Source organism: Apteryx mantelli, chromosome 4, assembly GCF_036417845.1.
Source record: "Apteryx mantelli isolate bAptMan1 chromosome 4, bAptMan1.hap1, whole genome shotgun sequence".
Lineage (NCBI taxonomy): Eukaryota > Metazoa > Chordata > Aves > Apterygiformes > Apterygidae > Apteryx > Apteryx mantelli.
This window is the reverse complement of record NC_089981.1, coordinates 76,142,911-76,170,214: the sequence shown is the minus strand read 5'-3', so window position 1 is coordinate 76,170,214 and position 27,304 is coordinate 76,142,911. Positions and strand designations below refer to the sequence as shown.

Sequence of the window (27,304 nt, the reverse complement as noted above, 5' to 3'; positions counted from 1 at the left end):
GGGGCGAGAGCGGGCGGCGCGGCGGGCTCCTTTTCCTGCCTTTCAACCGCACCCTTCTGCCGGCTGCTGTTCCCTCCGCGCGCACGGCCGGGGAGGGGGGGGCAGGGCCAGGAAACAAGGTGGATAAAAAGAAAAGGAAAAGCGGTGCGGCGCTCCGCGGCCGGGCCGCGCAGGGCAGCGCGGTGGGGACCGCGGGCCGGGCGGCGGCGGGCGGCGGGCGGCGGCCGGGGGCCGGGGGCCGGGGGGGGGGGCGGCGCGGCCCTTCCCTTTGTACCTGCCGTTTGAAGGCGCCAGGCGGCCCCGCATTGGCTGCGGCGGCGGCCGCGGCCCCGGTAACCCGAGCCGGCGGCGGGGAGCGGCGCGCCGGCCCGGCCCGCCCGCGGCAGCCAATGGGGCAGCGGGGGCGGGCCGGGGCCGCCGGGGCCGCCGGGGCCGGGGCCGCCGGGGCCGCGCTCCGCCGGCAGCAGCGCCGCGCCCCGCCGCTCCGCGCCGCTCCAGCGGGGCCGCGCCTCCCGGCCCGCCAGGAGGTGGGACCAGCCCGGCCCCGCCGCCCGGCCCCTCCTTCCCGAGGGCCGAGCCGTTCCGGGAAGGCTCCGGCTCCTCGCGCCGCTCCTCGGCAGCGCCGCACGCCGCGGGCGCGGACAGCAGCCGCCGCCGCCGCCGCCGCCGCCGCACCGCGCTCGGCCCCGGCCCCACGTCGCTTTCGTGCGGGCCGCGCCGCGCCGCGCCGCGCCAGGCCGTGCGAGCTGCGGCCCGAGCGGCGAGGCGGGCTCCGCCGGAGGGATTAATGGTGCCGGTTTTCTGCGCGCATTTCCCGGGGAGCGGCGGGCTGGGGGGGGCGGTGGCAGCACAAGTGGCAGGAGCGAAGCGGGGGCGGGGGCCGGCCGCCGCGTAGTTGTTGTGCCCGGGGTAAGTTGGCCGATTCCCTTTGGAGGCTTCGCTCCGAGGGCTGCAGCGCTTTGCCCCTGATTCACGGCCACCCGAGACCCGCTGGGCGGGGGGAGGTGTCCTTTTTTTTTTCCTGGGTTGCTTTTTTATTATGGGGTCTGTGGGGGAGCGGATCTTCCAGGCTGGCGTTGCTGTTCTTCCTTGTCCAGCGATCGGCGGAGAACTACAATTTTTCTTCCCCAAGATGCTGCAGTAAATTCTAGTCCCAGGAAATCAGGCGAACAAAATAACCCAAATAACCCGAACCATTTGTTACTGTTTAAGAACAAACGCTGTCTAGGCACAGATGATGGCAAAAAATTCCCTGGAGGGGTCTAAAGAAGACCTGAGCAAAATTTCAGAAGAGGAGATGCTGAGGTGGAGCAAGGAAGAGCTAGTGAAAAGACTGAGGAAAGTGGAGAATGAAAAGATGAACTTAATGGTGGAACACGGCAACTTAATGAAGGATGTGAACCGGCGGCTGCAGCTCCACCTGCATGAGATCCGCGGGCTGAAGGAGGTGAACCAGAAGTTGCAGGACGATAACCAGGAGCTGAGGGAGCTCTGCTGCTTCCTGGACGACGACAGGCAGAAAGGCAAGAAGCTGTCGAGGGAATGGCAGCGGTTCGGGAGGCACACGGCCAGCGTGATGTGGAAGGAGGTGGGCATGTATCAGCAGAAGCTGAAGGACCTGGAGGCGAGGCAGGAGACCCTGCTGAGGGAGAACGTGGAGCTGAAGGAGATGGTGCTCATGCTGGATGAGGAGCGGAGCGGGGCCGGCTCGCGGAGCTCCATTGACAGCCAGGCCAGCCTCACCAACCTCAACGGTGGGTCGGGCACCAGGGACGTGGGGGACGGGAGCAGCACCTCCAGCACGGGCAGTGCGGGAAGCCCCGACCACCATCACCACCACCTCCACCACCACAAACCTGGCGACAGCAAGGCCGGGGCCATGCGGAGGTCTATGGATGACCTGTCTGCACCCCTTCACCACCGGAGCATCCCCAACGGTCTCAATGGTGAGCCTTTCCCCGGCCTCCCCTCTCCTCATCCCACTCGCAGCAGGTGCCACCAGCTTTGCCCTGCATCCCTCTGCCCTTGGACGGTCTCTTCATCCCCCCTTGTCAGTGGGATGAGGGATGCCTGGGGGGTTGTGTCCAAGCCATTCCCACCCCCCGCAGCTCCTTGGTGACCCCAAGGGCTTTGGAAGAGCGGTCGAGGTGGTCTGAGGGGCTGGGTGGGTGCACCCATATGGTGGTGCTCACCCGGCGCAGGGGCAAGCAGCTCCGTGGTGCTTGCACTGAGTGCGGTGTTCCTCGGCTGCATTACTGATGTCTGGGGTTGAGGGATGGAGGCTTTTTTATCTGGAGGGTTTCTGTTTTTCTTTGTCTTTTTTTTTTTTTTTATGATGTACAGACTGAACCTGTATTTTCAGAGTTAAATAGACATTTATTTCTTCCTTTCTTCCTCCTCTCTCCTTTAAAAATTTTGTTTTATCTTTGGCTTGTTTGCATGCTAGTTCGATGAGATTGATGAAAACCTGGATGAGATTTTGGAAGCAGTTGATTGAAGTCCGGATCTGCCACATAAAGCATCACCTGTTAGCTCCCTGGGCTCTCGGGACAGGCTGGCTGTTGCATGCTGAACAGTTTTGGCTAGGTGAAACTTGGCTTCCCTGCTCTCCCTATCAGAAACAGAAGCTTTGTTCATAGCAAAGAGATTGCTTTTGAAGGGATATTGTATTCATAATTTTGTTCAGCCTAGTCATTAAAGTTAGAAACAAGCTCCACTGTCAAATCATGCCAAGCCTTCCCTGGCAGTCTGTAGTCCAGCAAAGTTTCTCCTGTTGTCTCATAGTGATCAGGCATTAAAATAATAATATTGGATTATCCTGGAATGTCTTTAAAATGGAGATTTTTTTCTTTTAAAAGGGTGAGGAGGGGAAATCTGGAAACCAACCAAATTTCAAATTTGACATCCAAAAGGAGTAGTTTGGCTGAGGGGGTTAGCAGGAATCAAACCAGGTACCAGTCTAAATCCTTAGATATGACTCCTGGAGTTTTAGCCTTCTTAAGCCCTTTTTCCAACCAGAGAGGAGTAGTCTTTAGTTAGGAGTACACATCCCCCTCTCCAAGCGCAGAAACTGCCCCCTCAGTCCTGTCAGCCAGCCAGCAGGGATGGAGAGCCCGGGAGACTGACTCCCACTGATTTTCAGCTCTGGCTTGTGCCGCAGGAGAGACCATGAATGTCCAAAGGGAGAGAAGATGAGAGGGCAGGCAAGGTGCTAGGGAGGAGGGCGGCTGAATGCATCTGCCAAGTAATGGTTTCTTCCCAGAGCTTTAGGTGGTCCTGGCGGGACCAGGGAGTGCTGGTACTTGTCTTGGTGATTTATGGCAAGTCCTCAGTGCCCCAGGAGATCTGAGGCTACGCAGCACTGATCAGCCCAGTGGTGTGTTCATGAATGAATTTGCCATGCTCGTTTCGGTTGCTGCAGCTGTGTTTCCCCGCTCATGGCTGGAGACGTTACAGCCACCTAACCCAGTAGACAGGCATTGCTGGTTTAAACGGTGATCCGGTCATCAGATGTTGCGGGATACAGCAGGCATCTTTAAAATTGTATTTCCTTCTCTCCCTCTTCTGTGTTGTATTAATTAGAAATATCTTCTTTGCTAATTTGCAGATAGCTTCTGCTCCTGATGTGACTTTATTTTTGTAAAGCATTGTTATTCCCAGAGGCCCACAGTGCACGTGGTAGATACTGAATGTGCCATTACTGTTTTGGGACAGAAGGGCCTTGCAGCTCTCTTCTATAAACCTTAGACCAAATCCCTTTCCGGTACTGCACTGCTGTCTTGGACAAAGTGAGTTGAATTCATTCCTGTTAACCAAGGGCTCCTGTGAATCTGAGATACTGCTAAGGCCTCAGAGCTCTTCCTTAAACCCAGTGGTGAGGCACCATGGGAAGCTTTGCCTGGAATTCAGTTATTTTGGTGTGGAGGAAGAGGAAGGTCTCTGCTTGCAGAGCTGGGTCCCCGTTTCCATGCGCAAATGCTGTGTGGGACATAGCCCAGTTGCATCATCTGGAGATGACCGAGAGCTGAGTCTAGTGTCCTACCCTATAGAGGGAAACTGCAGGGAGCTATAGTAAAGCACATGCATATGTTTCCATGCATGTTTCTGCAACCTTCCTCATGCTTCTGCCTGTGAAGGAGCAGTATGGACTAACACAAAAATTTCAGAAATGACCATAGGCTTTAGTGACTTCTCTTTAAGGGGTGCCTGACCTGAGCTGTGGAAGATGGTCTCTATAGGAAGTACTGAAGCTAACTCTACAGCCAACCTGCATGACTTCCTTTCTGAGGACTGAGGATGGGGCAGATGTGATCAGCACTCTTTAGGCTAATAATCCCTGTAAAGATGCAAACAAGCTCGATCTCTCCACTTTGGTAGTGAAGCTGTAAAATGATTTAAATAGTTGTCATTCTCAGATAGCATCAGTATTCAGCGAGGCCATTTCCCTGAATGTGCCTTTGGAAAAGCCTGTGAATACGTATGCAAATGTAAAGCTTATCTGGCCACTGTTTGACTGACAGCAAGAAGTCTGGCTGGGAAGCTTGCTTGGGACCACACGGCGCTGCCATTAAGCTGGGGACACAATGTGGAAGAGCGGGGCAGGTGAACACAAAGAATCCAGAAAGTCAGGTCGGTGGAGGAGCTGCCCCTGAGCAGCCTCTGCAGCGTGGGATTCTCACCATTTCTCCTAGCACGTTCTCTGCTTTCAGTGCATGAAGGTGCAATTTAGATTTTAGCCTTTTTATACTCTTTTGCTGATGATTTTTTTTCCCCTGTGAGTAAGAATGGAAGGGAGGAAGAGGAGAAAGAGAGGCATTGCATTTAGAGGTTACAAAATTCTGTCTGCTTTGCTCCTGTCTCATTTCTGTAAAACACTGTCTGTGGATAAAGCAGAAACTGCCTGGCCAGCACAACTAATACAGTAATGAACAGCCTTCACGTGCTTTCTTTTGGAGAGCGGAGGCAGATCTAGGGCAGAATTTAAGGTTTGTACTGAAAGAGCGCAGCAGAAGCCTTGGACAACTGATAAGAGCAAGGTACAGTGACCTGTTTGCTAGATGACTTTACATACTATAGGGAACTAGAAAATCATAAAATGTGCTTTCTCTTGTAGCGGTATCCTTCTACTCAGGCTTCATGCAGTGCTCTGCTTTTCTAGGTATTAAGCAGGATGGTTTCACTTGATTAATGCTTTTCTGAAGGAGTCAAGAGCATGGCAGCTGTTAAATGCTCCTAGGAAGGTAGCTTTTTAATGAAATCTTGGCAAGCAAAGGTGGATTAAATATTCCTTCCCTTCTCTTGAACAATCCTTTTGAAGTGATTTGGTAAACCAGGGCTTGATTTATTGGCCCCAGTGACCTGGCCTAAGATGAGGATATAGACTTGAAACTCTAGATTTGTATTCAGTATAAATGGTACCAGTCAGTTTTTGGTTTTTTTTAAGAATCTGTGATCCATCTTCCTTTCACTTTTCCAAAGTCTGTTTATTCTTATAACTGGCTTTTTGGAAGCCAGTACCTGGAACCCAATGACCAAGTAACTGCTCATGGAAGATAAGGGAACTGATACTGTGAAATCAGCTAATCTTGGATGACATACATAATCCTACACAGCTCTGGAAGTTCTGCTGGGATCGAAGGGGAAGTCTGTTAAGCTTGAAAGTAAATGGTGTTTCCATTTTCTGCTTACTCGCATATAAGCAGTGAACCTTGACTGCAGGAATAGAGACACCTCCAAGCTACGTGATGGGAACTGGGCTCTACCCACAGATCCGGGACAGAAATCTAGGCACAGTTGCTGTGCTCTGCTTGCCAGAGTGCTTTGGGCTTGCTTTGCGTGCACAGCAGGAGTCTATGTGTAGGGGCACAGTCTTTCCAAACTTCTGGATTTAGGCAGCCCAGTTGGAGCTATTGCCTTTGCTACTGCTTGTTTTCTGCCAGAATAAAGTTTCCAAAAAAAAAAAAGAAGAGCTGCATTGGGTCACGTTAACGTGACCTAGGGGAAGTAAAAAGCCTTCAGGTATCTTAGTACATGTTTCTGGACTGTAAGGTATGTGGGACAACTGGGAGGAGTGATTCAGAAGATCCCTGAAGTCAGAGAAAATGCTTCCACTAATTTTAGGTGTCTCTAGATCTGACTCAAGTGACTGTTTAACCAGTAACAGTCTAAAGGAGGACAATTGTCTTCAGCAGGATTTGTGTCCACATCTGGGACACTGGAGAGCTGATAATAAGGAGCAAATGTGCCCTTGCTGCCAGTGCAGAACAAATCAGCCTTGTCCGCAGGGGTTGTGCCTGTGCCAGTCACGGTGAGTTGTCGCCAGTGCTGTTACAGTACTGCAGGCATGCAAGGTGTGATTTTTGCCAGTCCAGCTTAACGCTGCCTTCAGACAAGGATAAGTGCACATTGTGGCTTTCCTCACCTATGCTACAAGCCTGGAGTGATGCAAACACGCTAGCTGCTGATGTGTAAGTGGGACAAAATCCAGTGCACGCAAGGCTTTCAGGCTTTAATTCTTCCCCCCGTCGGCTAAATTTTGTCTTTAGAACTTTTCATTCCGCTTCCACTAACGCTGTTTGTTCTGGGTTCCCAAAATTAGTGATGCTGTTTCCAATGTCTCCTTGACTTTATTCCAGTTGGGTAAAATGTTAATGTAATTCTTTATCAACATGAATAGGTTTCTAAAAAGCATTCTTAAAAACATCATCAGTTGAAACCAGGAGTGGTCAGAAAGGTCTGTAGGAAAGCCATGGCCACAGCAGATAGCCAGCTGTGGCAGAGGCATTAATCAATAGCCTATCACTGCTATCTGCTCCAGTGGAAGAAGAATGGTCTCTCTGGGTGAGGGTGTGGGAAGATCTCTAGTTCTATTGATTCCCACTTGTAAACGTCCACATATTTACCTAGCGGGTACAATATATTACATTTAAAATGGTGGCAAAGAGAAATAGCTGTTCCCTGTGGGCTGATATTGATCTAGTGCAGCCACTCTGTACTTATTTCTCCTCTTCTTCTCACACCCTTTAGGCCAAGGTCCTTTTTTTTTTATTGGAGTATTTATAGTCAATATACATAATATTTACTAGGACACATTAGTGAGGCCTCTGAAAAGAGAAGATGCAGGGGCAGAAGTAATGGGTGAGGTTCTACTCATTTAACTTGAGGTATTTACAATACAGACTTCAACACCTTGGGCTCCCTTTATAGGCAGTGGGGAGAAAGGGACACTTCCGTGTCACGATTCACACAACCTATGTCTACCTTAGGAGAAGAAGAGTTGCACGCTGAACATGCCCTTTCTCTCCACTGATGGGAAGGCAGCATAGATGACTAGTTCATAGGCAATCATCTAAAGTCAGGCGAGATGAATCCTAGTCAAGGTGTCGTAGTAACCATCGTTCACTCTTGCGATGCAGGTGTGCTAGCCCTGGTGAAAGGCAGGAATTCACTTCTCTCCCTCAAGTCAGGTATGAACCCTTGCAGTCCCCATGTCGAGTCGGCAAAGCAGCCTGGCCCTCGTGTCAGAGAAAGTCCTCTTCTCCGTAAGGGAGATGCATCAAAGCTAAATGGCCCTGTGAACGTTAAGGTGTGGAGTAGGGGTTTGGCTACTTGACAAATTACTATCTTTCTTATATCAATAGCACTTTTCATCCTCTGCATATTGCATTATATATATGTTTTTTGATACTACTATATTTAACATGACAGTATTTCCGATATTGTAGGCAGCTACATGGTAGTTACATGTAATTAAACAAGGAAACTTGCCCTGGGTTGATATACTAAATGTAAGACCTCTGTAGAAATACCTGTCTCCATCTCTTCTATAAGTTTATTGAGCTCTGCTAATAGGTTTGCAAATGCTGAGATTTCAGACACTAAGACTACAGCTTGAGTTTCTTACAGCCAGCAGTTGTTGTCCACTCATCTAAGGGGTTTCAGTGTTGGAGTGCTCAGCTTGAGGTATCTTTTTCATTGTCATTTCTCAATCTCCCTCCCTGCTGGGGTGTTGAATGTGTGTCAGCCCTTTAAACTCTGAAACTTGAGGGTAGCTGGTGTTTCTGAAAAGAAGGCTCGCAACATTTAAACTGGAAAATTGGACCTTATCTGGAAATATATGCTCTATAGTATTGCATTCTTCTTTTGTTTTAGTCTTTCAATTTTCTAAAGAGACCTTTTGTTCTCAGCTGTCCTGTTGAAGGAAAAAACTTGTATCGATTAAAAGGCAATTTTCTATGGGCCTTTGATGGAATTATCCACTTACATTTGTCAAACGCAATCAAAATAAGAGCAATAAGCTGTGTTGGTTAAATGTAAATGATTTGGTTCTCTGGAGGCATTTCATCAAATAAAGCTGAGGATTGAATTAAATGGCGATCTAATTAAGTGGCAGGCATGGGAACCCAAAATGCAGCCCTGGCATGTGTTGTATTTGGTGTGTGTGAGGAGATGAGGGGCACGAACACTAATGCTGGGCGAGGCTTAGAAGTGTTGCCTCTGAGAGCTTGAGCGTTAAGACTTTGGTGGAGCCGTGGGGCCATGAAGGAGAAGGGCAGGAGGGCCCAGATGTGTTGGTGCTGGGGTCATTTTCTCCTGGGGAAGGAGCAGGGCTCGGATCTCGCACAAACACAGCCACACCAGCGCCTGCTGATGTTGTTCCCCCTGGCTGTTCCTGCAGCATCCTTCTGTATTCGGGCTGCCCTTGGGAGATGCTCTGGAAGCAAAGTAAAGATAGAAAATGGCTGATCTCATTGATGGGCAAGATGTAGGTGAGAGGCTTAAATGGGCAAAAATGTTTGGTGTACATCCTGAGGTGTGGTGTAAGGCAAATGAAAAGATTTACAAACCCATTTAAAATAGACTGAAAACACTTGACCCCAGGAAGGCTGGTTAATGCTGAAGTTCTTCCCATGCTCACAATCAAGCTGTAACGCATCCCGCTGCAAAACACACAGCAGCGGCGATGGCGGCCTCATGCAGCAGGGGAGGTTTGGGGCCCTATGTCCAGCTTTCCCGAGGATTTGCAGCGATTGCATCTGCATTCTGTATTTTTAACCTGACTTTTTTGTCTGCGAGCCAGAATTCATCCTGCCCTGTCTCCTAATGTCATCATCCCCTTGTGGTTAGCTTGCTGCAATTCATGAAACACTTGGCTGCCAGAAATAGTTATGTGCAGAGGTTCCCCCGCACGCGGAGCGGGCAGAAATTTGCAGGCAGCACTGCTGGGCACTCGCACCAAGAGGAAGTTGACCCACTTCTGCAAATAGATAACTCCTGGCAGAAAAAGTAACACTGTCTCAGAGAATCTGTCTTTCTGTTGCCTACTGAATTGTGAAGCAAAAAGCAGGCTAGCTCCATCTTCTGAATTAACAGTTGTGTGAGCACAGTGCTCCCCATTGAAATGGGAGTGTGTAAAGCAGCCCTTGAGCTGAGAAAGGCTTAAAATGGCCACAATTCTTTTTTTTTTTTTTTTTTTTTTGATAATGAGTGCTTTTGTTAGTGAATGAGGTGTGCGGAATTCAGGACTCGGCTCTTCCTAGGCATTAGGAAACATTTATCACCATGGCAATTGAAGGCTGCTGTACAGGTTATTTTGAATACTTTTATAGTTGCTCACTTCTGGGCTGAGACCGTTTATGCCAGGTTACCTCCGTCCCCATGCATAGAGGCATATGTGCAGTCTTCCCTTCCTTAAACTGCCTCTTGCCTTGGTGTTTGCCCCTCTCAGAAAGCTCGTTGCTTGTAGTGACTTCTCCTTACGTCTCTGAGCAGTGACCTGCTCTAGCAAAAGAGCGCAGTGTCCGTGCCTGCTAAAAGGCAGCTCTGCTGAGACCTCACCTTGCTGCTTCCTGCCGAGGCAACGTGCAGTCCAGCCATGTGCGAAATGGGGCTGGAGGAAGGGTGTTAACGTTGACACCGTCTGACCCACCTTAAATGCTCTTCGGGCAACTCACGCTTCAGGTAATCGAGGTCTGCATTTGATACGGCAGATCCATATCCACGAGCGGTTCTCCTCTGTGGCACGGCGGGCAGGGGCAGGTCACTGTGAGCGAGAGCAGCGGGTCCTTGCCCGTCTGCCCTCTCTCAGGTTTTCTGTTACACAGAGGCAGCCACCCGGTGCCCATGGGGTGCTGCGCCGCTGGGAGCTGGCAGTCTGTCTCCCTCATTGCCCTGGTGGTGCTTCCCTCCTCCTCCTGGCCAGTGAGGCCACGTGGTCAGCTTACATGTGGGTTCTCCTGCAGATGTGCTTTTTGAAAGAGTGTCCGTGATGTAGTAGATATTAATTTATGGACAGGTTAATTTATCAGTTAGATTTGAGACTGGGGCACTCTACAGCGCTGAGTACTGACAATATTGAAATAGTGTCACTTGGCTTAGCAGGTGACTACAGACCCTCCACTTCCAGGGAGCTTACAGTGTGGTTGAAGCAGCCCTAAATCCAAGGGGAATTAGGCCACTGTGTTCAGTGAGGTTCTCCTATAGGTTCGTAGGACTGAATGCCTCAACTTTGGAGCTATTTGTGTAGTCTTGATGTGGTGGGAGATCTCTCCATTGTCTCTAATGGAGGGAGCAATAGGGAGGAGTGATGGGCTTATGGTCATAGGGCAACTGGCCAGGGCATGGACCAGCTGTAAGCTGCAAATGAAAGAGTGACATGTTAGCTGCCCTAAGTGGTTGTATCAACCCAGACTTGCCGGCAGAATTAGTTCAGTCAAATCTGGAACGATCTGAATTTAGCTGTTGCCCTGTCCCCAACTCCAGGCAATGAAACTCAAGGCTGCATGTTGCTTCCTTTTCCCCCCACTTCATCCCCAAACTTCCCTGTCTGCTGGGAATTCATTCTCATGCAGAAAAGTCAGTGGCATTTGAATGTTTGCAGGAGAAAGCAGGAGGAGTTTGTGGAGCAAGTAGATGGAGCAGGGCTGAGGAGAGGACAGAAGAGTAGATACTCTACTGCTGTTTCAAACTGTCTCTGGAGCAATAGGATGCTCCAGGCCTACCGATGCCTGTGGATTCGGCAGCATTGTCTGACCTGCCCATACTTCCTAGAATAACAAAACGGAGCTGTTTGGTGCTGAGAGCCCCGCTTCAGCGCAGCAGGGAGAGCTGCAGGGCGGACGCTGCTCTGTCCTGTCCTGACAGAGGGTGCCACAGAAAGGAAGGGAGCAGATAAAAGAATCTCTCTAAGTTGATCAATAAAAACAAGCCATTATTCAAAAAAAAAAAAAAAGTAAGCCTTACAGCATTTGCAGTCCTCAAAGCTTAATATTTCTATGGAAACCATTGCAAGCAAGAGGCTTGCTGTCAGTATCCTTGTCTGATCTATTGGGGCTGACTAGATTTAAAAACTGTCCTCATCCACATCTTCTGCCCTGGATCATCTGCTGACAGGTTGCTGCATATCACAAATGCAAGTTAAATCCTGCATGCCTAGTTTCTGACTCTCCATTAAGTGCTAAACATTCTCTGGAGGGCTTGCATCCATCTTTCACGTGCCGTTTTTTACTTGCTAAGGTACATTTCATTCACTCTGTGACACTTATTGATAATGCCTTGTCCTATAAATGCCACTTCTGTCACTCTGTGCTTCTTGAAGGATGACTGTGACTTTGTATCTGGCTCTAGACCATTTAGTAATATGGTATCTCTCCGTGCCCAGTGAAGTTACTGCAGAGACACTGTACAACTTGAATAGAGTTCAGACCTAGATTCTTCACACTTGTTTTAGTCTTTTATGCAAAGGAGGTTCATAATATCTTTAATCTCCAAAAATGGACATAATCTGTCCTATTGAGGTAATAGTCTACTTGATTTTTGTCTAGCCAGAGGACTACCCATTGTCGTATACATGCAACTATTCACCATTGTCATGTTGATGTTTTCACTGGTTTCCTCCCATTTTTGTTTTTAGCATGATGTACTAGAAGTGACTTCAGGAAAACCTACATACCAGTCCACCATTTTATGCTGGAATAGTATGGTCAGATGCTGACAGAGTACTGGTAATAAAAATTACTTATTTTGGTTGATGCTGAATCTTTTTCAGCTCCTAGCAAAGGTATTAAGAAAAAACTTATTTTTACGTACAATCTTAAAGTACATTTGTGATGCACAGTATTCTTTTGTCTTCCTGATTTCTCTTTCTTATCTCCCTTACTGGGGCTTGCCATCTCATATTTGTGTGTTTCCCAGCAGCTGAATATAACTTTGATCTATGCTTTGGATCTATGGAGCTTTTAATCCCTTTCCACTGAGTTAAAAGCTTGTTTGCTGTTGAATGTGATACGTAGTTATAGGTTATATGATCTTCACCAGTGGCCCATGCATCACACAAAGATGGCATATTGTGAAAAACTCTGACAGAGTGTCCCCTTGTTCGTTATCCTGATTGTAACTCGAACCCGGCACTGGGGTGAGGCAGTTGTCTGCTGATTTGCAGACTGCTGATACCCCTGCCCTTTGCTGCTACATACACGTTATATACTTGCCTTCTTTATTTCAATTGTTCAGTCTTTTAGTTGCAATGTTTATTTTTGAGGCTACAAACCAATTGGGTATTTCAGCCAGTACAGCAGGCTTTCTGTCTTCCAATTCTGATAATGTTTGCAGTGTAATTTCCTCCTGGAGTTTTCCCTTTTCATCCTCTTAACTGCTTGTTACACCTCTTAAAACATGTGGATCAGTATTTAAAGCCTGCACGTTTATTCCTCTTTGATGTCCTGAAGCACGATAATGTACGCCTTGTTTGTGGAGATGGCTCTTCTAGAGTGGCTGAAGGTTCCAGTTCTGCAGTATAATTATTTCTTCAGTTTTCAGTCCTCCAGGCCATGTTGATATAGCTGCATGTGAGTGAATGATACCCAGCTCAATGTATTTAACCATCTTCTGAAAATTGTTCTATTTTAGTATAGCTGTTTGCTTTCTGGATGTTGAGTGGTTTATTTGGAAGTGTTCTCTCCCATGCTTGTCTCCTGGCCTCTTGTAACAAAATAGAGTCTTCTGTTTGTATGAGCTCAGTTAAGACTGTATCATTTTAGATTTAAGATTTAAGAGAAGAGAAGAAGGATGGATGGTTTTGTAACTACAGTACTGGATGGAGACTCAGATTTGGTACGCTTCTCATTCTACCATGACTTTCTGGTGCAGTGTTAGGCAAATTATGCTATCTGTGGCTCTCTTTTTATAGAACCAGGATAATATATTTCATTTGTCTTCTCCAAGTTATTTGTAGTTCTTTGGGTTGTTTATAATACGTTTGTACAGTGCTTAGCAGGACTGGACCCTTACCTCAGTTGGGGCCTCTAACCATTGCTATGATACCAGTGATAACAAACAACACAGGTTTTGAATTATATGGAAGGACCATCAAGGAAGGAGCAGCCCTAGAGCTTTACAGTAACTAAAACTCCAGACATTTCTAATTCCCAGTTTTGGAGTTGCTTGAAATCCTGTTTAAACTTTACTGGGGTTAAAGGGCTTTAAATGTTGGGGTGCTTCTTTCTGTATTGTATTTACCTCTTGGGACAGCAGGGTATTGATCTATGAACAGAGAGCTATCAAAAATAGAAGCATGTCAAATAATAGAATCACCTCCCAGATGAGAAGACAAAGAGCAAAAAAGAGAAAGAGCAGTGTTGGCCTCTGCTCAGCTAGACCCAGGCAAGACAAGTGCAGAAAGAAGATACTGCTGTCTCAGCATTATCAGGGCAACAAGTTACCTCTGTATCTTTCAGAGAGTGAGGATAGAATTTGTTGTCTTTCAGCTCATCCCATCTGTATTACCTAGCTGAGTATCATACTGTATATATATATATATTTAAAATGCATATAAAGTTTATCTAACAGCCTAGTGCAGTTTAGGCTAAGGTATGGATCCACAACCATGAAGTCAACGGGTCCTTGTTGTCACGTTACTCTCTGTTTCAATGCAAAGCAGCAATGTCTTTGTTGTAATTGCCAAAGACACCTTTCATCTTTCCAATTAAATTCTTACCTGATCCCTTGATTGCTCTATTTCTGACTCTGCTATTTTGGTAACTCCTAATAAGCCCTGAATGAAAAGTCATCAAAGTTGCTCTTGTGTGTGAACCCAATGTTTCTTAGCCACCTTTGGCTTTTATTCTTATTTGCATAGAGGAATTCATAGGGAGGATCTATTTGTCAGTATATCAGCAAATCATTAGAAGGGTGACAAGACCGCAGTAACTCTTCCTAGGCAATTATGTATGAAAGGTTGTCAGTATGAGTAGTATGGGAAGTTAAAAGCCTTAATTTTCATTTGGAATTGAAACCCTAATGACTTTCCACTCCCACAGATCATAAAGACCTTGTTTCAGCTTCAAGTTGACCAAAAAAGGGGGGGAGCTCTTTTATTACAGACTGTTTTGTAGAGGATTTTTATGAAAAAGCAGATTTATGAGTCACCATTCTATGTATAAAAGATAATTACTGGAGTATGAACTTCAGAAAAGTGACATTTTATGACTTCGCCGCTAGCCACGCAATGCAAGCTTTTGCTTTCTCTCTTTTCAATTAGTTAAGTTAAACAACATCTTGGTTCGAAAGGACTAATTATATTTCTGTTTGTTGTTTGCCTTGTACACTAAATGTTTTCTATATGTAAAGCTAAGCAGCAGGCGGGAAGAAAGGATCACCCCAAATGAATGCTACTTAATTATTTAAAATCATAGATGTAGATCCTGTGGGTTTAAGTGCATTGTTGTATTCAGTCACATCCATCACTTGCTTGCATGGTAGTAAGAAAGAGAAACTGGATCACGCAAATCCTTTCATTAACCCTAGGATGCATAATTAAGTTCCTCTGAAAGTTCATTCCTTAAGAGAACATTCTTCTAAACAGCCATGTTGTTTAATCCATGCTTAATGTTAAAGCTATGTGTTTATCCACTTTTGTGTTTTTTCTTTTTTTCTATATGTAAGTGGAGCATTTTGTAACAAAATGTCATGCATTGCCTAACGCAAGGAAGAGTTAAGGGAGGGTGTATATGTGCACATGGAGGGTACACAAGTCATATTCCTGCGTTGGCTCTACAATGGTAGGCCAAGAGTTTGCACAATGGCAAGTGATCCTGAACACCTCAGCTTTTGGGGATGCACCTGAAATACTGAAGGACCTCTCCTGTTCAAAAGGCAGGTGTTCTGCATTTTTAGAATATTAAATGCTGTGAAAGTGATTCAGACTTTGCTCTTGGCAGTATCTAAGGTGACTGGCTAATTTTCCAAAATCTTGGACAGGTAGCTGTGTACCTGAGAAAGTGTTGCTACACAGCTGTAAATGCCCTCCATCAGTGATGGCTTAGGTCTAACGAGCTTTCTGATCCCATAGTTGTGGAGACAAGTCTGCTGTGAGTCCTGCAAGATGAGGAATAGATCACGTAAACAGCAGCTGATTCAGTTGTTCCCCGCATGGAAAGGTTTCTGTTTTTCCTTTCAGTTCCTGAACTCTGGCCCATTATAGCATCTTGGCCAGGTTGGATAGGGAAGGTTTCAGATGGAAAATCTGCTGTCGTGTCCTTTCATTTTGCCTTATTTGGAGAAAATTAGAGGGCTGCTCTTTTTTTCTTTTCTTTTTTTTTTTTTTTGGCAGCCCAAAGTGAGGAAAGTGCAATAGTTTTGGGAAAGGCTTGGAGTTGGCCCTGTATGTTCTCTAAAGGGTAAAACTCCCTGAACATGCTACGTTTAAGGATGGCAGTACTTGAATTTGACCTCTTCTTTTTCAACCAGAGATTTCGTATTTGGATTTAAACCAAAACCATATCAAAGGCAAGGGACAAGGTTGTTCTGTCAAAAACACCACTTGCAGAGCTTGAGGGTAGGGCTGGGCAAGCACGGAGCATGTGGCCTGCCATGGGGGGCTGTGGGAATGCTGAGCTCTGGGACCTGCTGTGAGGGGGTAGGGAGCCAGAGGGTAGTCGGGGGGAGAGCCTTGGTTGAGCTCGAGGGACTGCTCTTCCCTCCCTTGCCTTGCTGCCCCCATGCTGAGCTGGGGGTGAGGGACTGGGGAGCAGGAATTGCCTGCCCAGCTCAAGATGAGACTGGATGCCAAAGGAAAGGGATGCAGCAGCAGCCTGAAGGAAGAGCTGGAGTAAATGAGTCCAAAGATGCGGTTTGGGAACGAGCTGTTATTTTTGACAGCCGATTTCATTGAACTGGATTGAACTCCCTCCACCGCAGAATTGATGGTGGTGCCTCAAGGTATAAAGATTGTATTTTGATCAGCAAGTCAAAAGCAAGTCTACCACTAGTTATGAATACATTTTCAAAATTGCAAGCAAAGGAGATCCCATAAAAATAATGGGCAGAAAAAGATGCCTGAAGGAACCATTTTCCTCTGTAATGGTTGGAGAATGTGTAGACCTGAACCTTGCTCTTCTTCCCATCTCTGCTTTTCAAACCTGTGCAAACACATTTAGTACCTGAGTTTTGAACCTGTTGAAGTCCTGAGTGGACATAATGCAAGATGACAGGAAAACCAGTAATGACGGAGTTTTGAAAATTCAAATGATTCAGTTGAAGATGTGTGATATAAATGAGAAAAAATGTGCATGTATGTCCTGTGCTGTATATAGCTGACCCAGTTGGTTATTCAGTGATGAAGTCTGATCTGCATGTTTCGAATGACAGATCTGGGTTCTGAAGTGCTTATGATTAGATTAAGGCTGTGTAGTAAACCTTAATGGTGCATGAAAAGCTACTGCTGGATTTGCAGTAATATGTACTTTTCTGCCTTAGAACAGCATGAATAATACTTTATGGTTGTATAACTCCTTCCAGACAAGGAGTCTAGAAGTGCTTTGTAAACGTTAATGAGTTTGGCCTCATCGCATATATATAAGCCTGGGAAGTAGCATTGTTCCCCTTTTGTATGGTTTGGATGTTGCCTAGCCTAAGTATGCAAAGAGCAGGCAGCAGAGCTTTCATCTTCCGACCCTCAGTCCTGGGCCTTATCTACAGGACTCTGTAGGCTTTCTAAGTGGGGTATGCACTGTAATTTACTGCAGATTCAATCTAGCAAAAGGGTTGATTATGCAAACCTCTGGATATCCATTGTAAAGCAGAAAGCATTATAATTATTTGACAGTAATTTCTTGCTCGCCTCCCAGTTCTACAGCAACAGCGATTGCAGCTAATCCTGTACTAAAATGAAGTCAGTTGGGGCATTATGAATATCATTTCCTTGTCCAGAACAAAGAGGCTAAGCTAACGTGAGTGAAAACTCCTGTTATCCTTTCGTGGGAGTTTCAGGTGGGTAAGGAATGTGAGGTCAGCCTGGATTGGGAGCAGATAATTGCCTGTGTCAAAGGGCAGTGAGAGTGATGCCTGTGAAAAATGCCCCTGCAAAGGAGGTGGGATCAAGCACTGTGATGGGCATAAGCAGGTTTTTCTCTAGCAGCTTCTTCAGATGTTCATTTCTGAATGTCTGTGATTTGTGCAGATTTGCGTAGCGGGACTTTCTGCAAGATGAGCTCCGAGTTGGGTGGGATGGTGACTAATAGTGGAAGTTCTGTGATGAGGATATTGGAAACAAGAGAACACATCTGTATTTTCTTCAGTATTTTTATCTGAAGAGGATTGGGGAGTTTTCTAGGAAGATTTACATGTGGTTGAATAGTACTTTACTGGCATGATGGAAACTGCAATAATAAGCTAGTTGGCACTTGAAAAAAGGTGCCAATTTTCATTCTTTTCAGGGGTAACTGCTTTGTTTATTGTCTGTCTCTCCACATGTAGATCAGCCTCATCTCAGGTTCTGCGATCTTATTGCACTGAGGAAGGCCGTTTTATGAGGGTTTTTACATCCGGTTAGTTGCATTATGCAAAGGATGAATTTGGCTTGTGGCCTTGTGCTGTTCAGGTTGCTATGACCATATGGGCATGGAGAGGGTAGTTTGATTTCTATAGAACTGATACTAAGCATCTGAATGGCAGCTGAAGTCGTAAGTGAAAGAAAGGAAAGATTTGAACTGTATGGTAATGTATAATACCCAAGTCATTTTTGAAAGACATTCTCTGGGATATCAGTATTCCTTTGTTATGAGACATTCACAGAGCCAGAGATAGGAGAACATTATGTATTTTGGAGCTGAAATTGTGTTCTGTTTATTGCTACACTTAAGAAGTCTATCTTTCTGAATTAAATGGCATTAAAACAGTTGGCTTGTTCCATATGAACGGCCCATGTTTTTGGTTTGATTCTGGTCTGTAAAATGCTGCGTTGGCATGGGATTGTTCCTTATCCAGCTCTTGCTTGAGCACAACCTAGCCTTGGCTCATCAACCTAGAACAAAAGCTTTTCTGAAATGCTGTTTGGTCAGGGCTACAAATAACAAACTTCAGGTGACGAGCAGGAGATTTTGGCAAGGCAAAGCACAGTGATGCAGATGTACAGGGTATTTCAGTGTGTGACGTGGCTTCCTTGCAGAGCTGGGAGCTGGAGCACCCTACAGAAAGGCTCTTAGCTGACTGCAGTGCTTAATTTTTCTAATACAGCCCATAATGTGTAGTGAAAGATCTAGATAATAGAAGAAAACAGTTATTTATCCAGGATTAGCCTACATAAAACATTTACACTGAGCAGAAACTAGGCCAGAATAACATCCTTTTGTAAATGGTGGTGATGAATTACAACCTGATCCAAAGTCTGTTGAAGTTGAAAGAGCCTTTGTGGTTCTTTCACTGAACTTTGGACCCTGTTTATAGGTGTAATACTAAAGCCTATGTTTGTCAACATTTCTGTGGCAAAGGGGGAAGTCTTATTAAAAAAAAAAAAAGCAAAACCAAAAAAACCCCCAAACCCAAGCAAGCAAATATGCAGATGAAAATTAATATCATATTTGTAACAAACTCTCAGGCTGGCTAGTTAGCGGTAAGTCCCTACGAAGAACAGCCTGCCGCCTTTCAGAATCCCTCCTCTGCTAGCAGTGACATTTTCCTGATGATTTATTACGGTAGGAGCTGGAGAGTAATCCTTGGTAAATAGATTTATACATGTGACACCAGTGAATGGGAGATTTATACTTGGCTATTCCATTGCTGCTTTTTACCATATGATGTTTCATTGAATGCAATTATACGTCTGCCTCTACTCTTTAAAGGCTAGAAAGGACTCGCAATATTACTGTCTTCTTCTCAGCAGAGTCTCACGAAGAGGGCACTTTCCAGTGTGACTGATGGGGTTTGCAGTTGGCTTTATCCCTAGAAGGCCTGGTGGGGCTAAGAAAGCTGGGGTTTTGGCTGCGGCTAGCTTGCCTATTAAAAAGACTCTTAGTACTATTATGATGAAGGTATTTTAGAAGTTGACCTTAACTACATCAGCTTCCTGAGCACTGATAAATTTTTTTCATTGCAGAACTGACTTGGCTCTAATAGGCTCTTAGAAATTGAAATGAAACCTCTGGCTCCAGATATAGGTCTTTCCTGCTGATGAACTTAGCTTGAAGTTTTCATTGCACCAGCTGAAGATCAGACTTTAACTGGAATATTTTCTGTGACATTAGGGGAACTAATTTTATTTTTTTTAGCTTGTATTTTTCCTCTAGTTTGTTTGGTCCAGATCCTACTATTTACTGTGGCTATCTACTACATTTTTAATCAGGAAACATTCTCATTAAGCTAAAATTATTTCTTTTCCCCTTTGGAAATCAATAGGATGTCAAATCTTTTCAAAACAGTGGTGTAAAGCCACAGGCTCTGCTAGGTATTTTGCTATGTAAGTATTTTGGGAGACACTCTGACTCCATTGAGTCCTGCCAAAACTTCTCTTGACTTTGGGAGGGCTAGGAATTCACCTTTTATTTTCAGTTCGCCCGTAACTTTTCATTCCTGACTAGTGCATATTGCATCTTTAACGCTTTAATCTCGATGTGGCGTTTAGAAGCCATGACCCTTTTTGTCCACGGTCAAGCCCTGTATTCCTGCACTGTGTGCTCTGAGACCTCATTCATAAACATCTCTCCAAACATCGCTCTTTATCCTGTGTCCGCGGATGCGAGAGAATCGCAAACAATAGCAATGCTGAAACAAAAGGAACCATTGTTGAGGGGGCACTGGGGCGGGAGCTCTGATAGGCCTGTCAGCCTTGGCGGGCTGGGACCCATTGTCCCCATAATTGGATTTCTGCTGACGGTGGCCAGCCGGTGGTGGCCAGCCGGTGGGAGCGGGAGCCAGACCTGGCAGGGGAAAAGCATGCTCGCTGCTCTAAAGCTAGTGGTGACTGGAGGAAGCAAATGACCTTAAAGTCCATGTTGTTGAGCAAGTCCTAATACCGTACAAACGCACTGGGCTGCAACTTTATTAGTGATTAGACACAGAGATAAGCCTCAGCACATTGCCTAATCTGCGGACCCTAATTCCCGGCATTGAAGCCAGGGTTGCTGATACAAACCAAATGCCCATTCTATCTCTTAACTGAGCAAGCTGAAGTGACTACAGACAAAATACTGTACAATGTTTCAGGGTAACCTGGGTCTAGGGCAGATTCTGATTAGCCTTTGCTATGGGAATGCTGGGGTGGGGAGGCAGGCGTTGAAGGCAGGGCATATGGAAAAGAGAGGAGAGACTCACAAAGCTGACTTCTTCGAACCCTGCCTAACTTCTCTGATGGCTGATCAGAAGAGTATTTGCAGTGAGCAAGGACTGGTCCTTCCTGACAAAAATAAGGTCGGGGTACAGCCCAAACCAGTTTGTCCAGTGGAGCATTAGGGAGAAAGTGAACTCTTCCATATTTTCCTTTTTCCATCTGAGGCTGTTCCTGGGTGTTTTGGAGCTATTCTGAGTTCTTCTCAACTTCTTTTGAATGGGATTCCTGTTCCTGCGGGCCAGGGTAAAGGCTTAGAAGGACTTCGGGCCATGCTGGTTCATCCACCCTGGGTATTTTATGCAGTGAATGAATTCTACTAATGTGTCTGCAGGGATGGAAGTGGGAAACGTTAGAGGTTGAGAACAAAGATGAATCATCATAGGCCAAGAGTTAAGACTCTTCTTGACAGCACAGCAAATCTGATGCTGTGGTACACTCTGTAACTGGGTTTCCTCCAAGGATTGCTCTCTGAGTAGTTTTGATCTCATGGCATGCTGCAAAGACCTGCTACTTGATGTCATCCTCCCAACGTAATATGGGAGGCTCTGACTGGATCATACACAGATCTTGGTTTGTGTTACAAATACATGCAACAAAATGTTTGGCAGGTTCACTCTGCAAATCCAGACAAGCCCATGCAACCCTACCTTTTAAATCCATGGCTTGGAAATTTGCCTCCAAGAACCACTGCTAACTTCCTTATCCTAGACTCTCTTGAGTGGCATCTGCCTCATCTTCAGACCCACCTAGACAACCACACAAATATCATCCAAGAAAACAGCTTGCTAATGGCCATACAATCCCTCTTAACTTTGTAGATCAGAGGAGCTTTCTCTGACCTTGGACACACTGGTATTAAACTAATCCCACTCAATCTCTCTGGTGACAGGTTGACCTATTTTTTGGATTTTGTGAAATAATGTTGATAAAGTTATCCAATAGCACTGCCTTTGCCCCTTGCCTCTAGGCAAAACCCATTTGAGATTCCTGCTTCTCTAGCTTTTTCTTAGCCCTTCTTAACTGTGTTGTGACTTGTATTTTGGAACACCTGGCTCTGTATTTGGGGAATGAAGAGGTGAGAAGCCTCAGTTACTATAAAAGAAGAAATAACACTGGGATAGCATTTTCCTCCATGAAGTGGCAAACACCAGAATTTTCCTAGAAGAACCCAGGATCTTGTCCTTATGATGGTTTCTCAGATGTTAAATTCTCCAGTGGTCCATTCAGACCTGGGGAATGACCTGGCTGAGGCAGTGCTGTATGCAGGTGAGACCTCTGTAGATCCCAGAGCAGGGCCCTGGTCCGTGGAAGAACACCTTCCTGGGCTGTGCCACTGTATTAACTTTCTTACAGCTTGACTTCCTTTTCCCTTTTATCACCCAGCCAGGGCTTCTTGTCTGTCTATCTTTTGCCTCCAGAGTTTTGGAGAGAAGCCACTGACTTCCCTTTTTGTTCAAGGAGGCTTCACAATTGCTAATCCCTTCCTCTGGCTATAAGATGTGAATCTGAGGAAGAAGTTTCTGTTGATATGAGCAAATCTAGGACTGGACCTTAATTTTGAGGTCCAAATCTGTGGATAGCAAACGATGATGCAAACTATATGTCTGGTACAAGTGGTAAAGGTGCCTGTCCAGTGCCATCTGGACATCTTCCCTGCAGATATAAAATAATATTCCACCAACTTTGTGTTTCATGCATCACCTGCCCTGAGGGTTGGATTAAACTTGGTGCTGCGAGTTCTTGGAGGAGGTGAAGCAGGAGCTGAAGCTGGGAGAGTTCACTTTGCCCACACCTCCGTTGTTTGTCCACGATGGACAGTATGTGTGAGGGATTCCTGGACTGATGCAAATTTTGGCCTTGTGCATCTGCCGGTTTCCTTGTCTGCTTGCACCTGATGCAGCCAGAACACACTTTGCTCTAGAGCTATGTTACTGCTGAGGTAAACACCTCCTATTCCACACACTTTTGTTTGAGTTGATAGAAGTAGGATTGGACCCAAAGCCTTAAAAGGTTGAAATAGGAGAGGTGAACTCAGTTTGCTCCATTCTTTTCTGTCTTGGAAGGTGGTGATGGGACTTCTACCCACCCACTTCCATGGTTGCAAGGGCAGCACGAGCAATAAATACATGCAATAACTTGTATTCACCTTGTGAGAGGGCGTAAGTGTCTCAGGAAGAGACTTACCGAGCAGCGCGCTCTTCACAGCCTGCTTGCTTCTCCTTTCTCCAGTCCACCTGCATAGCAGTCCTCTCCACTTGGAGCGAGGAGCTGCACAGCCCTCTTACTGACACGCAGGGGAGGCTTTCCTGGAACAAATCATTGGATCTGGGGAATACTTTGTTCGCAATTCTCTAGATAGCGTGGCCTTAGTTTAAATAAATCCATGCCTGTAGGCAGCTTTCCTTGTGCTCATTATAATACTAATACAGTTGAATTCCTAATTAGAGACTGGTGGTTTCCTGTAGGTATTGGAAGTCAATGTAACTTTCTTAGGATGGAGAAATCAATCCACAGAAAGCTGCTTTGGGGACAGAGGCTGAAATGAAATCAGAATCTAAAAATTATGTCTGTAAAATAAAACATCTATTTAAAAATGTGCCTATAAAACTGATGTGTTACTTCCGATCAGCCAGGGAATGGAATGAGTCTGTTTTTTTGGTTGATGTTTTTGTGCAACATCAGCAAGAGAACTGTGAAATCAGCTGAGTAGACACTACCACAGATGAGAAGATGTCTGTACCTTGTAATACTGGGAGAGGCAATTTTTTAAACCAGGTCCAGTGTTATTTCTTTGGGTTAGATGAGAGGGCTGATTCAGATGATCTGAATTAAGATTAAATAAAGACAGCTTTCAAAGAAACACTGCACTGAGAGAGAGAGAGAGAGACTAAAGCAAGCTGTGCCTGACCCCTTGATATCTGTAAAGAAATCACAGCAATATCCCCCTTTGCCCATTCAGGGTACATGCATTGAGAACAAGCAGAACTGTGATTTCAGTCTATGGAGTATTTTAATTTTGCAAAGTGGAAGAAGTAGTCTATTCACCCTTTGCACTGTGTCCTGTACTGGCTTAGGCTGATGATCACTTCTATTTATATTGCCTCTTCTATCGGAATGGGTTACACTGCAAGGGTTTAGTACAGGCAGTGTTGTGCATGTGTTTTTGTGTTACTGCTGCACTCTATCCGTGCTCTAATGTACCTATGGAGGAAGGTGATACAGTAGTTAATGCCAGCTATGCTGTTAAATAATAGCTCCTTCAGGAAGGAAGTGAAGAATAATTTATGTATTGGAAAATAGAGCAGGTATACAGAGAACAGTATAAATAGATAAGCTGTGATTTCATTAAAACAGCTGAGCCAACTCCTAAAGCAAAATGTTGCTTGGGATGTGTAATGCCTGCATGTGTCCTACTACATGCTGCATGAATTAATAGCCTGCGAATAAAAAGACAGGACTCGGAGCAGATCAGGGTCCAGGTGTTGTCTAGCCAGCGCTGACCACTGCCAAGTCCACCCTCTTCTGAATCTTGCAGTCCCAAGGCTTGTTTGGGTCTCCATGCAGCAGCCCAAATGAAATGTCCTTTCAGATACACTGCAAAAATCATGTACTTGACAGAATTTCATGAGGGTGAGTATGTTACTAATTAAGTACAATCTTGGCACGAGGGGGCAGTTCTGGAGTTTGTTTATATTGGGAATGGACTATAAACAGTGACCTGTCGTTTGATTGCACCAGTGTGCTAGTTCTTGTCCAAATATATTTGTGCATTAGTATACTTAATTATCAGCTGGACACTCTCCACTTTTGTTTGGATAGCCTTCCTTTTTTATTTCAATCTAAATAAATACTGATTGAGTAGATCTGGCTCCATCTGGGTTATGGAATTTAACATGAGCCTGTGCCATGATTGTACTCCTGTGAGCTCCTCAAATAAACATAGACCTTCTAAAGGGCTACTGTGAAAACTCCTCCATCACTAATTTTAAAAGTAACCTATAAATCAAAGTGTATCTCTTGCTTTCCTCCCTTTAGCATTCCACTTTTGACTGAGGTTGTGCTCTACTTTTGTAGGGCACAGGTGAAATGTCAGCTTTTGATTACTTCTTGCCTTTAGTTGTGTAGATGCATTATTTAAGTGTAAATACATTCACACGAAAAGTGGCATTCTGTGTCTAAACTGTTAGCAAGTGATCACTGTTCATCTTGTCAAGAAACTTCTTCCCCCTTCGGTGGGCTTCACCTGAAGACCCTTCGGAGCCCCCTGCACCCAGCCCCTCTTCGCGTTGCAGAGGTGTAAATCTGCACCCTCAGCGGCGAGTCTCCCAGAGATCCTCTCAAGCAAGGAACACATAAAAGCAAAGAAATACCAGCCGCGTTCTTGTGAAAAAACAGACCACCTACATGAGGAGGGGGCACCTGAGCACTGAGGTCAGCAGTATATTTTGGAAAGTGGATTACCTGTGACAGGGCTGCAGTCTGCGTTCCCATGCCAAGGGGGACCTGCCATGCTGTCAGCCCTGCCGTAGCACAGGGTAATGTTATCTCGTACCTGCCACTGAGGCACCCACTATCACTTTTCTACTAAAATTTAGATTGTAATTTTAAACCATGGGAAAACATTTTTTTTTCCTTTGAAGAGCATTGTTATTCATTTGGAGTTTTTTCTCCTCTGTTGCTCCTTCGTTGACTGCATAAACACTCGATCAAATTGCAGGGAGCCCATGATTTCCCAGGCAGTGTGGGAAGGTAGCGGGGAAGGGGTTTACGCACTGTGTGGCTGAATACACTGGGCAGAGCAGGGTGGGATCATTTTCTTCTTGCCTTGATTCGCTTTGTTCAGTGCCTGTGGGTGTGCAGATACATGTTTGTGGGTGCGAGAAGGTGACAGACACATTTGAATTATTCTTGAATCAAATTAACCAAGATTTTAGATGACGATTTTTGCAAATTCACAAATTACAGTAATGTCAAGAAAATACTAATTGCCTGCAATTTTGCCTTTACCCTCTTCACCTCCCAGCGCATCTAGGTTCCCTCGCTGAATAATATTCCACCTCTCTGAAAATGTAGTCAAATGCCTACGTGTTTTTCAGTGGAAATGTCATTACAGTAAAGAAGTCTTAAGTATCTTATATACTGCCAGGTGTTATTGGAACAGGGGGAAAATCTACACTTTAACAGATCTTTGGCTTAATAAAGAAGTGAAAATGATGCCTAATATCTTAGAGGTGTGTGTGTGTGTGTGTGTGTGTGTGTGTGTGTGTCTCTGTGTCTCTCTCTCTCTCTCCCTCTCTCTCTCTCTCTCTCTCTCTCTCTCTCTCGTGTTTTTTTTAGCACTATTCCTGCTCTCCTAGGAACAATGCAGATTCAGTAAAGTACTTGCATTTGAATAGCACTGTCTTTTTCAAAATGCTGGGATGAGGGAGATCTGATAAGGCAGACCAAGGTGGGAAACCTTGATAACTTGAGCTGTTAGTATAAAACCAAGAACAACACATACTGTGTTGCATTAAAAGATAAGGCTACAAAGGTGTGGTGCATTTTTTGTGTGTGTTGGGTGTTTTTTTTTCCTTAAGGCAAGAGCTGTGTTTGGTCATGACAAAGTCGAGGGGCCAAATTCATTGCTGGTGGAATTACACCCTTGATGAATGCATGCTACCTGGCCGCAAATCCTTTTATAGATGTTATAAATGTGAGTTCCTGGTTAGAAAATAGCTGTAATGATTGATGGTAGGAAGCAACTGTTGGAATTAGTGGAATATCCATTTGATGCCTTCTGCCTTTTCTGTGAGACCATGGAAACTGTTTACCAAACACCCCTCCAGTTCCAGTCAGGGTAAGGAAATCCCCACTAGCAGCCTGGTGTGTGGCAGGCTTGCTGCTTGCAGTCACGTTAAAAACAGCAAACCAACAAACCTCGAGCTTGTGCCACTTAAAACAAAAGCCAAGACTGCAGGGAAGGGCCTGGCGGGAACCTGACCCTTGGAGTCAAAAGCCAAAAGGGCAGCAGTGGTCCAGGGCTTCGCGGTCCCAAGCCGAGTGGGGTTATGGCCAGCCTGCTGCAACAACTTCCGAGTTGTTTATTCAGTTGCTGTTTAATTAAAAGCTATGGTGGTTGCAGACACATCGTTATTTATTTATTTGTGCTGGTAGAAGCTCTCTTCTTTAGGAAACTTCATGTTTCTGAAAGGGATGTGGTCTGGGTATTGGAGAAGTGCGGCTGCATTTCTAGCTAATAACTTGTGGCATTACTGGCTCTCTGCGGGCCTCATTCCCATCTTCTTTCTCAGGCTTGCTCCAGTAATAACCTCACAGCTACAAAAACAAAAATAATGTTGTTAAGCTAGAATTAATTAATTAATTATGAGCATATCCTTCTAATGGAAAATAGATACCAAAAAATGCTCTTGCCTCATGAGGGAGTATTAGTTAATTTAGTGTGCTTTACTGTATTACGGACAGAAGATTCAAGTGTGAAAGTATGCCATTTGTGTGCCTGACTTATTGTAGTTTCTAATATAGGAAGTTCAAAGCGCCAGTCAAGATATCTGCATGATGCAGTTAGGTGTGCAACTAAATGCAGGTGCGTTCCTGAAAATCTCACAAGCTGACATATTTCTTCAAAGGGGTGGGGTACTGCAGGTCCCACTGATGTCAAAGGATTTGTAAATATACTTTGGTTCTGGGCTCTGAGTCCTGGGA

The 27,304-nt window shown here is 45.4% G+C and overlaps 1 protein-coding gene across 3 annotated transcripts in view; it reads left to right on the top strand.

Moving 5' to 3' along the window:
* Positions 1 to 841: 841 nt before the first annotated feature.
* Positions 842 to 27,304, top strand: part of CCDC85C (coiled-coil domain containing 85C) — a 123,111-nt gene continuing 96,648 nt past the window's right edge. For all 3 annotated transcript variants that reach the window (XM_067294953.1, XM_067294952.1, XM_013940747.2), the window contains exon 1: positions 842 to 1,946. In XM_067294953.1, coding sequence (XP_067151054.1) covers positions 1,235 to 1,946 — 712 coding nt within the window. In that variant the 5' untranslated portion in view covers positions 842 to 1,234. The remainder of the gene's footprint in view (positions 1,947 to 27,304) is intronic.